The following is a 15,164-nucleotide window of genomic DNA, read 5'->3' as shown; positions in this document are numbered from 1 at the left end:
GAGCAGAGCGAAAATCAACTCCTCTTGGCATTCAGTGCTATTATCAACACCAGTTCCCCAGCAACAAATGTTGGATCATCCACATAGCTATTGATTAAAATAACTGCAAAGAGGAGGCTCGAGGCTGGATATCCTGTGGCACGTAATTTTTGTGCTGTTTTCCCAAATCTTTCTACTATTTACAAGACTTATCAGGATTGTGATGAGATGCTGTCTACATTTGTGACTATGTGCAGTTTCAAAATGCTCATTAGATTCACTCCCAACCAGGAAACAGTATCTGTTTGATTGACATGCAGCCACTGTTTAAGTTTGGCTAATGGGCTGTAGCAATGACAATATCTGCTGCATTAACTCTCCAACATTTTGACCGTATTCCCCCGAGAGGACTGGGAGAACAGAACTGTTGAAGCAACCCAAATACCCATGGATGTAGAAATAAAGGGCCAAAAGTCACCCTGTAATTCTCTGAAGCAGTCAGTGCCAAGGCAGCTGAATACGTAACCAAATGATGGAGCCATGACTTCTAACCCCATATTAAGGCACTTTCCTGATGTCCACCCAGCCAATTGTGTCCTTTACACATGATTCCCAGTTTCTGGCCCTCCTGTGCCTTCACTTCCTAGCTCTCAAAGTTCAAAGTACATTTATTATCAAACTACATATATGTCACCAAATAAAACCCTGAGATTTGTTTTTTTGCTGGCATGCATAGTAGATCCAAGAAACACAATAGAATCAATGAAAACTGCATCCTACAGGATGGACAAACAACCAATGTACAAAAGGCATCAAACTGTGCAAATAGAAAGAGAAAATAATAATAATTAATAAATAAGCAATAAATATAAGCAAGAAGATAAGATGAAACATAGAAACATAGAAAACCTACAGCATAATACAGGCCCTTCGGCCCACAAAGCTGTGCTGAACATGTCCCTACCTCAGAAATGAAGAGTCCTTGAAAGTTAGTTGGTAGGTTGTGGGAGCAGTTCAGTGATCGAGCATGAAGTTATCTTCTCTGGTTCAAGAGCCTGATGACTGAGGGTCAAGAACTGTTCCTGAATCTGGTGCTGTAGGTCCTGAGGCTCCTGTACTTCCTGATGGTAGCAGTGAGAAGTGAGCATAGGCTAGGTGGCAGAGGTCCTTGATGATGGATGCCCCCTTCCAGCGACAGTGCTTTGTGTAGATGTACTCAGTGGTGGGAGGGCTTTACCTGTGATAGACTGGGCTGTATAAGATTTTCCGTTCAAGGACATTGGTGTTTCCATACCAGGCCGTGATGCAAGCAGTCAATATACTCTCCACCACATATCTATAGGAGTTTGTCAAAGTTTTTAATGTCGTTCCAAATCTTTGGAGACGTCTATGGAAGTAGAGGCGCTGCCATGCTTTCTTCATGCATGCTGGACCCAGGACAGATCCTCTGAAATGATATCACAGAGGAATTTGAAGTTGCCAATCCACTCCATCTCTGATTCCTCCCCCCATGAGGGCTGGCTTATGGACCTCCAGTTTCCTCCCCCTGAAGTCAATAATAAGCTGCTTTAACTTGCTGATATTGAATGAGAGGTTGTTGTTATGACATCACTCAACCAGATTTTTCAATCTCCCTTCAATATACTGATTTGTCACTACCCTTGATTCAGCCAATGACTGTGGTGTCTTTGGTAAACTTAAGTATGAGTTGTGCTTAGCCTCACAGTCCTAAGTATAAAGCAACTAGAGCAGAGTCTAAGTACACATCCTTGAGATGCACCTGTGCTGAGGGAGATTATGGAGGAGATGTTACCGATCTGAACTGACTGGGGTATTGAGGCCTAGGTTTGAAGCTTATTGATGAGTGTTGATTGCCAAGCTATAGTCGGGGGGAAAAAAATGCCTCCTGATGTATGCATCTTTGCTGTCCAGATGTTCCAGGGTTAACTGAAAAGCCAATTAAGTGGCGTCTGTGTACCGATAGGCAAATTGGAGCAGATCCTAGTCGCTTCTCAGTCAGGAGTTGATATGTTTCACCACCAACCTCTCAAAGCACTTCATCACTGTGGACGTAAGTGCTACTGGATGATAGTCATTGAAGCAGGTTACTCCATTCTTCATGTGCACCGGTACAATTGAGGCCTGCTTGAAGCAGATTGGTACCTGCCGAAGCAGGAGGTTGAAGATGTCAGTGAACACGACAGCCAGTTGATCAGGACAGGTCTTTAATATCCAGCCAGGTACCTCATCTAGGCAGGATGCTTTCCGTGGGTTCATCCTCTTGAAAGGTCTTGTCACGTCAGCCTCAGAGAATGAAACCACAGGGTCATTGGGGATTGTGGCAGTTCTGGTTTCCTCCATGTTTTGATGGTCAAAGTGAGCATGAAGGCATTGAACTAATCTGGGAGCGGCCTTATTGACACCTATATTGCTTGGTTTCACCTTGTAAGAGGTAATAGCATTCAAGCCCTGCCACATCTGTCAAGCATCCCCCAGTGACTCAAGATTGGTCCAGAATTGCCATTTTGCATGTGACGTCACTTTCTGGGGATTGTACCAGACCTCTTGTATCTGTCTTAGTTGCTGGACCTGAATGCCTCTGATGTGGCCCTCAGCAGATTGCAGATCCTATGGTTTATCCAGAGCTTCTGGTTGGGAAAGACTCTGAATAGTTTTGTGGGCACACTCATCCACGACTGTTTTAATAAAGTCTGTAACAGCCTTGGTGTGGTCATTCAGATCCTCAAATGAGTCCTTGAACATGGCCTAGTGCACTGACTCCAAGCAATCCCATAATCCATATGTACTGTATATTTAAACGCAAACAACAGGAATTCTGCAGATGCTGGAAATTCAAGCAACATACATCAAAGTTGCTGGTGAACGCAGCAGGCCAAGCAGCATCTGTAGGAAGAGGTGCAGTCGACGTTTCAGGCCGAGACCCTTCGTCAGGACTAACTGAAGGAACTCGGCCTGAAACGTCGACTGCACCTCTTCCTATAGATGCTGCTTGGCCTGCTGCGTTCACCAGCAACTTTGATGTATGTTGTACTGTATATTTAGAAGTTTTCTAAGCAGCCTTTAACATGTTACCATGGGTCACCTGTGCCACCTTGGCAAATCTTGGAACCAGATGTCAGTCTGTCACGTGCCTAACTCATCCTCCCACTTCAGAGGCTGGGGATGGACTTTGTCACAAGGCAGTGAATGGGCTACTGCTATTACTTATGTTCTTTTAAGAATGTTTAGCAGCCTGGCTCATGACTAATTATCTAACCTGTGAAATAGTCCAAATTAAAAAATGAAATAGCCTTGAAGAATCCTGTGATCAATGCTTCAGTGCATTAATGCAATTTATATGGATAAGGATTGGTCATCTGTGCACAGCCTGAAAAAAGTACATAAACCTTTGATTAGCTTGTAGTTTTTAGTATAATTTACTGTTGGCATATGTTCTGAGGAAAATAAAGTATTATTCTGATGACTTAGTTGAGAGAGAGGCAAATAAAAATATTGACCCATGTAATTGATTTTAATGGCAGCTCAGTGCATCCTCTGTGCATTGGAGAGTAGCCAAGTGCCATCAGTTAGGCCTTGGGGAGCTTAAGGGACTGAAGAGAAGATGAGGAGGACTAACTGGTTTTCCAAAAGCGCAGGGTAGCGCAAATAGATTTGTCTGGTGGATAAGTGCAGAGCACAGCGTGTTCTAAAGCAACAGAAGGAATAACTGACCTTTCTGTTCTTTGTCAGAGTCTAAGGAAAAGCAGCGAGTGCAGCAGGAACAAAAAAACCATCATTCCCCACTGTGTGCCTAACATGGTGCAACTGAAGAAGCAAATAGTGTCTGATGACTCCATCTTTCTTTTGCTGCAACATGCCGAAGGTGGGTATTGATCTTCATTCCCTTAATATTTTACCTTTATCATTCAGTAACATAGATCATACTACTAATCATTGACAGGTCAACCATTGACAAATAGCCCAGATACTTCTCGTCATGATTTGACCAGACATTAGTCATGATCAACGATGTTATTTGGTGCATTGCAGCTACTTTCTACACCTGCCACCCGATATTGGCTGCTTTCCTTAAACAACATGGTGACATCTATGCTCAGGTGCTGGAAATTTGAAACAAAAGCAGTAAACACTGGAAACACTCAGCAGGTCAGCAGCGTCTGTGGAAAGAGAAACTGAGTTAATACCTTAGATCGACGACCCCTTGTTTGACTGTTTGACATATCCAGTGATATTCACCCACAGTAAACAAGGGTTAAACCTCTCTGCAATAAGGTGGTGTCAACTTGGATGCCCATCTTTGCACATGATATATAATGAAGCTTCCTTGCATCCGTTTTTGGCTATCACCCAATTAGACGCTGGCGCTGTATGTAGTGCCAGAAAAAGGACAAACTCTTATTTCTGGGCGCAGGTTTCTGGCAGTGTTATTTTAGGGCACTTAGCATTGGTAATAAATGCTGGTCCAGCTGACAACACCTCCCTTCTGGGAATGAAGAAACAGATCTATCATCAAAGTGATATAGGTATTTGGTTAATTGAAGTTACAATATCCAGGTTAGTATATTTTCAAAGGCATAACTGCATTGAGGAATATGTTACCAGCATGATTCCCGATGGCATCTGCCTACAGAGCTCTCAGCTGCTGTATCAGTACCACATGGACCACTGGAAACAAATCAATTCTTAAAAACTTTCTCCAGGGCAGCCCTTTGTTGTGAATTGCCCAATTACTGGGCCAGTAATCCCAGCATCTTGTACTGAGATGTATAATATAGAAATGCTGCTTATTCAGCATTTGAAGCCTGGCTAATAAAATGCAGGAGAGACCAGATGGCCTGTTCTCTGTTCTGTTTATTTTATTCAATAAAAGCAGTCCACAAGCAACATATAAATGTTTCAGCAGTATTAAGTTTCGTGGGAACTTTACTGTCAGTGAGAAACATAGTAATGATGTTTACCTAATTCATCTGATAATTTAACAATGTTAGTTTATAAATTTTCTGCTTGTCACGGGAAAGATAGATCCCACTTCTGTACATGGAATTTCCTACTGATCATTTGCTGGCGCAGCGCTAAATATTTCCAAGTTAAACGTGATAGCGTTATGTAGTGGGAATTTTGACTCTGTTGGGTTGGATTACTTTTATATTAAATGTTTAACTTTGATATGATAAATATTAATAAGTACCAAATATTAATAGTACCAATAAGTGTCATAGATATTCCCTACTGTATGTAAGATTAAGTTCTGACCTTTACATAACCTGTTCCTTCGACACCCTGTTTTCCTGTTTTGAGGGGGTAGTGTATGGGGCGGAGTGGGTAGAAGAGTTTAAGTCATGGTGAAATCACTATGCTTTCACAGGGCAAAGTTATTTTCTGATAAGTATAACTCCTAACATTTAATACAGTTAAAATCAGTCTTCCCCCACCCCCACCCCAAAATCTTGCTGGAACATGCTTGTGGTGTTTTCACAGTTTTTACTATTCCTATTTGAATTGCACCAATGCTGTTCATGTAAATTCAACTATGTTTATCTTCACCCATATCTGTGCTTTACCAGGGATCGTTAACAATCTTTTTAAATTTGTTAGAATTACTTGAAATCCATAATTGTTTCAACTGTCTCTTTCTTGAAGAGAGCAAATGTATTCAAATGAGACCATTTTAAAGAAATAAATTGCACATTTCAGGTCAAATTTTTTGATTGTCATCTTGCTGTGTGGTGCAATAATATGCAATGGAAGGAGTGACCGGGCTACCAGATGGGCAAGGTGGGACCTAGGGAGCTTAAAGTTCACTGCTTGGGGGTGTGGTCCACGGAGTAGGGATTGTTAAAATTTTCTTGTTGGAATTTTACTGGTGATGGCACAGGCAGCTGACAGCCTGATTCTGGATCTCAGTGAAGGTGGGCCTAATGTTTTATCTTTTTTACTAATGAGATTGAAGGCTTGAGAGAAAATTATACATGATGAAAGAGAAGGGTGAATTAAAATTAAACCATATTTGAAAAAAAAACATGGAATGTTAAAAGAGGCATGGGGAAAATAAAAACAAAGATTTTTTTCAAATTTCCAGTAACAATTTACCATCTGAACAAATAGGTTTGGATGGTTTAAGTTATTTAGTTGGTGTGTACTATAGTTGTTGATAACATTATATTTACAATCCTAACTTTTTGTCGAATTTGACGGAGAATCTAATGCACAAATCTGGAAAGTTGTCAAAACTATGGCTAAGACCAATATATCATTTATGTGATGCAAATGTTGAATTGGTGCTAACTGAAAGTATGTTCTTGAGTTCAGGAGCAACACACAAAGTTCTGGGGAACTCAATGGGTCAGGCAGCATTTAGGGAGAGAAATGGGCAATTTTTGTTTTGGGTTCTCTTCGTCTTTGGCTGTTGTTGGATATGGAACCTTGTTGATGGTGCCCAGGATATGCAACTCATCCCAGGATGGGCTGATCTGTTGGTTTCCAATGAGAATCATGGAGAGGCAGAAAAGCTGTAAAGGAATAAATACAATTTAAAACAAAATAGCAAATCATAATGTCTCTTCTGATACCTAATATTATAAGCACTTTTGCTCGAGGACCTGGACATTTGGAATGACATCTTTAGTTTTAGTAAAACCTTATTATAAAGGCACTGTTTGATATGCTGGAAGCTGTGATGTGCACTTGGGTTTAAAGTAGCAATTAAATCATTACAATTCGAGCACTTAGAGGAGTATTAAGTAAAGGCTGCCAGCTTATACCTGCATTCCAATCTGGCACAGTAAACACGATCAATTGAACATGATAATGGCCTAGATGCTCATGTGGGCTGCTGTTATTTGTGCAGATGCTCAGTATAATTTTAGTGCCTTAGTGAAGCAGATAATAATAGGCTTTCCATAACAAAATATTTTAGGTACATTAACAGGATTAAAGTAAGAACATTGCTTGCACTTGGATTACATACGTAAATGATGTTGATTTGTGTGAACCTATGATTCTTAAGAATATTTCTGAGAACAAGCCTCCTTCAGTATATTGTAGTGGAGGGAAGATGCAGTATTTCTGAAACAGTGTTTAATGCTGGTCCTCTGGGCCATTGTTAAAGGAACATTTAAAATGATATTTTTGAAGTATACAGATTATTTTCTTTAATGTGAAGATATAACCGTGGATATTGGATGCTTATTCCACAGTTTGTTGAGAAAGTTCATCAGACTATAGCTGCAAAAAAAGCTCTCCCACCCACTGCTCCAGCAAAATGTTCTACTGCCTAAATGGCTTTATGATTCCCCAGCATGCTTTTTCCAGTAATGTGATTTTGCCTGGAAGTTATTCCATGAAATTAGCTTTCTGTCTAGTTACTTGTGTTTCTCCAAATGATATCGTAAAAATTTCTGGACATACCATGTTTGTTTAATTGTATAAATAATAAAGTTCCAATTCAAGGATAGTTGATCAAAAAATGTGATGTGTAAATGAATAGTCTAAAAGTCTTCATTTTTAAAATTATAATTAATTGTTTTTTTGTTTACTTAGGGGGTAAATTGTGGTCGTATGTTTGCAAATTCCTCCAGAAAATGTCAGAAGAAAGCTTTAGAGCACCGGATCCAGGCAAACATAGCTTCAAGACATCTGCTGTACAAGATGATTTTACTGTGGAACAATTGAGTACGGAAGGCTTGGGCAGCAGCATCAGCTCTGGGTCAAGTGACCTTGGAAATGTTCTTCAGGACCAACCTGTGAATAGCAATCTGACTTCAAGTTCACAGGATGACAGCAGTGCTCCAGATGAAGATGCTCAGGGCTATTCACACGAACTGTTAGGGTCAGCATCATCAGATTCTGAAGCGGATGATGAAGAATGCACGAGTAGCTATCTTACATTGTGCCATGAATATGAGCAAGAGAAGACAGAACCTGACAACCTGCCCCCTGAAACTTTTTCAGAAGTGTCCGAGGAAGTACGTAGATGTTCTGCAGACATAGGAATGACCACAAGGTCACATTCTCTTCTTAGTAATGACAGTCTTTGTTCCCCTACCACAATTCAGGAACTTAGATTTTTCACTGACGATATTAACATAGAAGCCTTTAGTCCTACAGAGGCCTCTGAATCACTAAATCTGTCTAAAAATAGTCCAATGGAATTTTTCAGAATTGATAGCAAGGACAGTACAAATGAATTGGTAGGTCTTGATGTAGGAGAAAAAATCCAAGCTGAAAAAAGTGACTTGGAACAAAATTTTAATCTGGTACCCGAAAAGGATGACAAGAGTAATTTTGATACTAGTAACAGTAAACTAGATTCCATTGCATTTTTAGCCCTGGATAATTACAGCAGAGGATCCTCCAGTGATTCTGTACCAGTTATCTCCTTCCAGGATGCAGCAGGTGGGGATACAAGCAGCTGCGACGAGGGTAGGCCTGATCTATTAGTGAATTTACCAGGTGTTTCACAGGACGGGGAGGCAGCTGGAGTGTTTTTATCTGATAAATGCAGTGTGACCAATGGTGATATTTCAGAGAACAGGCTGTATGAAAAACCTGACGTTTTACAAATTAATTATAATATTGATCATTGCATGAATTCTCAAGGAACACTGGAACTTATTTTACTGGATGAAGAAGTGTCTAGTGATGGAAAGATAGACAAAGTCTCAAGGCATCAATTGCAACTTCCTGAGAACAGAAAAGAAAAAGATCAAAAAGAGCAGCTTGATAACAGCACGTTCATTGGGAAAGAAATAGAATATAATTCCTTACTCCCTCTCACCCACACTGAGAATACATCATCATTTTTGAACATTGCATCTTATGGCACCATAAACAGGACACACAGCAATCAAAATCTGAGCCCTGATCCTCAACTACATGATCTAAACAGCAATTATAATGCTGTTTTGGATGAAGATCCCTCCAATAACAAAGAGCTTGCCCAAACAATGAAAGAAGCAGTTACAGATGAAGAGCAAGCATTTGGAGAACACATAGGCAGCTGTGACCAAGGAACACAGGACAGCATCTCACACTCAGAGCGTACAAGTGATACACCAGTAGCAGAAAAACGTATTGCAATAAGGACAAATGAGGACAAGTTAGTTTCACATATGTTTAAAGATCTAGAAGAAAGATTTGTGCGAGCTTCCAATGCTCGTATTCCAGAGAGTTGTATTCAGCATTGGGCAGCAGAGATAGTTGTTGCCCTTGATGCACTTCATCGAGAAGGAATCATATGCCGCGATTTGAACCCAAACAACATCTTGCTGGACGGCAAAGGTCAGGAACTTTTGCAAATGCATTTTTTTTCTCCGATATCTTTTTCTGTTGCTTACTTGCCTCCAATTAAATGAGTAGGCGTTTTATCCTATAATTAGTATCTTCATTTCCTGTCTGAAGCTTCAATTCCAGTGCAGTGAATTCACCCACAGTAATAGCTTCTAGTGCTTAATGATACCATTATTCTTAATGATACTGTTTTTAAGCTACAAAAGAATAATTACAGTTCACTTCTACAGAAAATGTAGGAAAAAATTGTTTTGATTTCTCATGTCATTTTGTTTTTAGGACACATTCAACTAACATATTTTAGCAGATGGAGCGAGGTTGACGATTCCTATGACAGCAGTGCCATAGAGAAAATGTACTGCGCCCCAGGTTAGAACACTTAGTTGCATATAAAGTATGCTGTTCTCCTTGTCTTCTGTGTATTATGCAAGCCACATACCTTTCTTTATGTGTGCAGTCCATTTGGTATGCAAAGCATTCTTTTGTAATTAAAAAATGTGACATGGGTTGAATTTATAATTTTCTAAAAAGCATTTACTTATGTAAATTTATATTGAATGGAAATTTCATGTTTAAAAATCTTTGTTTACTCCATGTTTCCCTGAAAAGAAAGTTTTAAAACTTAAAGAGGGATAACTTTAATTAAAATGAAGTTAAATATATCTGGTTGAAGAGTAAATACTTAAATCATTTGGAAGAGGAAATGAAAAGAGGAATATGGTGTACATTGGCTTTCAGAAAGCCTGCAGCAGGGACTCTTCTTGAGAATATAAAAGCCAAACAATAGAAAGTAGTAACCAAAAGCAGTTGAAGTGCATAATAAAGGAAGGCTGCAAATTAGGAATGGTAATCCAATCATGTCTGTTTCTAAGCCAGCCAGTTGTATTAAAACAAGTATCTGCCTTTCCATCACTATATATCCATATTTTTTTATTTCAACTGTTTTTAGATCTATGTTGGTGTGTTTCATGAGCAAAATAAAAACACCCGAGCAAAAGCTGATTCTGGTCTGACCGTATATCAGAACACGGAAGGAAATGACTAATGTAACGCTTTAATTTAAATGTTTATTTTTTAATGAATCCACTGATATTATGTTTAAACTAGCAGATTTCCAATGGTACTGCATACACTTCATTAGTACAAGTGCTAGTTGTTGGGGGTTTATCAAAAGCATTTCAAGTTGGGTGGGAAGCGGTGGATCCAGGAGCTCGATGTTAATGCTATAAAGTTGATGGTTCTTTGATTTGCCCATAATAACATAGCTGGGAGAAAGCCAGAACAAGCCGGGCTTTTCCTGCTGTGTGACTCTCTGCTAGCTGAGCTAAACCAGGAGGGGAAGCATTCAAGGTGAAATGGTCTAGCCCATGAGAAGCTGTTTGGAAATTTCATGATGAATCTGAAATCAAATTAGATTGAAAGAAAACCTAAAGGTGTGTGGAATACTTATAATAAGTGGCTGAGCTCAAATCTGTTGGGAGAAAATGAAACTAAAACCCCAGTGGAAGTCTTATCAAGGTGCATATCAAGCCTCAGGTCCCTGAGAGAGTACATAGAATTTATTAGCTGGCTTTCTGGCAGAAAATGTGCAATTTTCCCCATCTTATTTTCTGATTTTATTAGATATCTTTAGTGTTTTATGCATATCTTTGTATTTATCTTTAATATTGATTGATAGGCGACTGGTATACAAGCAAACTAATTTTTTGAAAAGTAGCATTTGCCTCCCAATAAAGTAGGAAGACATTTTGTGATCAAGCAGTTTATTAATCAGCCAATTTTATCTAAAATGTTTAAACTCACAATGCTGCTGCTTAAGTTTACTTTGAACTTTGAACTTTTGTTTATTAGCATGCAATCAGATTCATTTCTACATTTGTACCATATGTTCTCTATTAACCATTTCTTGAATTACTTATCATATAACAAAAATGATAAACTTCCTTTTAATTGTAATATTGAGTGTTTTTGGAGCTAATGTATATATCACCTTCTTCAGAGGAAATACGTTTTGAGATGAATTATACCATAAAATCTGATATCAATAGATTATTAGGAAGACTTGCAGTATCATTCTTTAATTTTGTGTAGTTTTTATACCATGCTTAAGGAATGGTAAAAAGTGCTATTTTATGGTGCAAAACTGGATAATGCTGGTAATATTCAGGAATTCAGACATTATGGACTGACCAATATCTAACAATTTACATGCATGAAACATTCATTTATTTTTATTTCTCTCTGCAAAAATGGTGCCTGAACTGTTGACTCCTTCCAGTTGTTGCCACATTTCCAGCATCTGTGGATTGTATTTTTTTAATTCTTCTTTATGGTATTGAGGTAGAAAAGAATATGCTTTAATTTATCTAATGTTTTTCTTCAGCACTCCATGGTTTAGAATAACTGTTTTCAGAATTGAATTTAGTATTTGTAGCAGCGTTTTTCTCCCATTGTTGGAATAATTTACTGCTCTTCAAAGTAATTTAATTTGTTTATCCTTTTATTGGATTCTATGAATCAAGTGCTAAACCAAATAAAACCTGGAAACATGACACTACTTCTCATCACTGTTTCCATGAATTGTTAGGTGTATAGTCTAAAAATTAGAGTAAGAATGTGTTCTCTGACCAGATTGACCTTAATTTAGTCTCTGTTTGTTTTCCTGTTGTATAGAAAGCAAATTCACATATACAGTAACATTTTTGAGACTGTGTATTATCAGTAAGACATCAGTTACACTTTCAGCATTACTTTTTGTTCTTTTTTTCATTCCCATTCGTTTTTATCCTATCCGCTCACCATTTCCCCCACTATTCTTGATAGTTGTGTTTAGTGCTGTTGTTTTCTTACAAATGCTCAGATTGTGTCCCTCAGTAGGAAGACTGAGTAACAGGAAATTGATTCTAAGGTAATTCAGTCATTGTTGCATTAATAGTAATTTGAACAGCCTTTATTTAGTCCATAGAAGTAGAGACAGGAGTAGGCCATTCAGCTTCCGGACCATGCTCTTGTATTTAGTAGGATTATGGCTGATCTGACATTTCTCAAATATTTTTGCAATCTTTACTCATAATCCTTGATTCAGTGACTAATTAGCAATCTATCCTTAAACTTGTACAAGGTCTCATTGGTGTCTGCAGTAAGGACAATCCTTTGAGGGAAGAAATTATTCCTAATTTCAGTCCATAAATAGGTTTCCCTTATTCTGAGACTGTTCTCTCTGGTCTTAGTCTGAACCAAGGGAAGAAGTATTCTCTCAGACTTAAAGAATCTTGTGTATTTCATCTCTTAATTTTCTAAACTCAATTGAATTGAGTCTCAAACTGTTTCACTTTTGCCTGAGGACAAGCCCTACAAGGCTGAGAATATCATAGTGAACCTTGCGCCTCCAGAGGAATATCAATCTATAAATAGGGGGAGAAAATTATTTGCAGTGTTCCAGATATTGTCTCACCGTGCCATATATAGTTGCAGTAGGACTTTATAACTCTAGTCCTTTTGAACTAGGAGCCAACATTTCATTGGCCTTCCCTATGACCTACTGCACTTGTTTGCTAGCTTTGTGTTTCATATGTAAGGAACTCCCAGTTCCTCTGTAGCTTTTCTCCATTTAAGTAATTCTTGTTCCTTGTAAAATGAGCAACTTCATATTTTTCCATATTATACTCCATTTGTCAACTTTAACGCCCACGCATCTATTCAACTACTTTACATTAGTTTCTATCCACCGAGTTTGTTCTCCATTTCTCTACCTCTCTCTCTCTATCAACCTCACTATCCACACTGTTCTCGCCCCTCTCTCTACCCCTCTCTCTCTCTGCCCCCTTCTCTCTGCCCCTCTCCCTCCCCCCCCCCACCCTCACACACATGAATATACAGTGAATTCTGGTTAATTGGGCCATCGGTCAATCAGGGCATCTGTTTATTTGAGCCAACTCTTAAAGAACAAAAACAAAATCGAGAAAATAGTTGGGTCACTATGCATTTAATTGGGGCAGGAGACTGTTACCAAACAGTTTCTAACTAGCATCGATTGATGTACTTGCTTAACCGTTACACACTACACTGTGCTTAGGGTGATCAGCTTTTAAATAGCATCAATTGCATGTGTTTGTGTTCATAAATCAGTGATTTTTGTCACCAATAGTTAACGAGAAATAAGCAGTGCAAGAATTCGGAACTGTTTTGCTTTCCGTGGTTTGAAGCCAGAACAGTTGAGAATGAAAATGGAACAATTTCAGTACTTCAACAAGTAATGGAATTATGAAGGATTTGAAGGTATCTTGAATGTTACAATGAACTGAAGATTTAGAGGATTCACTGGTCTGAAGCTTTGCATGAAGGCAGTCCATTACCTGCACTAGGTGTCTGCGCTGATTTTGTTCATTTACAGTCAATCAAAGGACCATGGCATATGGTTTCCTTCAGAGATAACTATTAGGAACTAATACAGCTTTATAGTACTGTAAAAGTATTGGTAGTGTTCTTATTTGATCAGTGTTTCACTTAAATACATAAATTGTTTATCAGCTAAGCAGCAGTGTGCCTTTTTTTATTCCTTTTAACTATTTCCATGAAATTTTGGCTAATTAGGCCAAAATGTGTCCCAATTAACCGGAATCCATTGTGTGTATACAGTAATGTGTAAATGTCTTAGGCACACATACAGTATATAGCTAGGATGCCTAAGACTTCTGCACAGCACCATATTTGTCAACGTAGAGCAGAGAGTGAGTTTGTAAATCCGGCAGGAGCAGAGGATGTTGGGAATGGTGAGGGTGGAGCGCTGTGTGAGGGGTGTGGGACAGAGGGCAGAGAATGAGTGCCAGGGGCAGGGGGTGGTGCAGGTGCAGAAACACCCTGCCCTGAGACACCAGACATGGTCATTTGATTCCAAACAGTTGGTTTATTGATCATTACAGAATGTCTCTGGTGCTTCCCACTCCCTCCCCTCTCCCTTCCCCTGCCCCCAACCATGACTCCCTTCTCCCTGTCCCCCTTTGCTATGCTTAGCCCACGATAGAGACTTGTATCAGAATCAGGTTTATCATCTCTCACGCATGTCACGAAATTAGTTTTGTTTTTGTGGCAGCAGTAAAGTGCAATACATAAAATTATGACACTACAGTGCAAAGGTCTTAAGCATCCTAACTATATATATGTGCTTATTTTAAATTTAAAGTAAATTAAAATATATGAGGGGTAATGGATAAGTTCGTGGCCTAAGGTGGAAGGAGTCAATTTTAGAAAACCTAGCACATTTATTTTTCAACATAGTCCCCTCCGACAGTTCCACACTTAGTCCAGCAGTCAAGGAGCATACGGATCTTGGATCTCCAGAAGGTGTCCACAGCATAGGGTGATTGATAAGTTCATGGTCTATGGTAGAAGGAGCTGAGTTATACAGCTCTCTTTGCATACACATGCAGGTCAAATCTTTGAGTGATTATGCAGAAAGATTGAAGTTAATAACTCATCAGGGGTGATTGATAAGTTCGTGGCCTAAGGTAGAAGGAGATGAGTTATTAACTAAAAAGAGTTGACCTGCATGGGCATGTAATGAGAGCTGTATAACTCATCTCCTTCTACCTTAGGGCATGAACTTAACAATCACCCCTCGTACATGTGTATATATGCATGAATGTATATTTACGTATGTAGCGATACAGTGCAGATTAGGCCCTTCCATCTCTTTAAGCCTCCTGGTATGTCTTTGGAGGAAACTGGAGCACGTGGGGGGAAAACCCATGGGTTCCATGGGGAGGATGTACAGAGACTCCTTACAGAACGGCACCAGAATTGGACTTTGAATTCCTAGACACACCAAGCTACAATAGCATTGCCCTATCCGCGAAACTACAATGCTGTACATATGT

The 15,164-nt window shown here is 39.1% G+C and overlaps 1 protein-coding gene across 2 annotated transcripts in view; it reads left to right on the top strand.

Moving 5' to 3' along the window:
* Positions 1 to 15,164, top strand: part of rps6kc1 (ribosomal protein S6 kinase polypeptide 1) — a 176,498-nt gene that overhangs the window by 126,609 nt on the left and 34,725 nt on the right. For both annotated transcript variants that reach the window (XM_063055798.1, XM_063055797.1), the window contains 3 exons: positions 3,730 to 3,862; positions 7,540 to 9,279; positions 9,568 to 9,657. In XM_063055798.1, the coding sequence (XP_062911868.1) occupies positions 3,730 to 3,862; positions 7,540 to 9,279; positions 9,568 to 9,657 (1,963 nt within the window). The remainder of the gene's footprint in view (positions 1 to 3,729; positions 3,863 to 7,539; positions 9,280 to 9,567; positions 9,658 to 15,164) is intronic.

The sequence above is a fragment of the Mobula hypostoma genome, chromosome 8 (genome assembly GCF_963921235.1).
Source record: "Mobula hypostoma chromosome 8, sMobHyp1.1, whole genome shotgun sequence".
Lineage (NCBI taxonomy): Eukaryota > Metazoa > Chordata > Chondrichthyes > Myliobatiformes > Myliobatidae > Mobula > Mobula hypostoma.
Note: the sequence above shows the minus strand (reverse complement) of the source record. Positions and strands in the feature narration are given on the sequence as shown.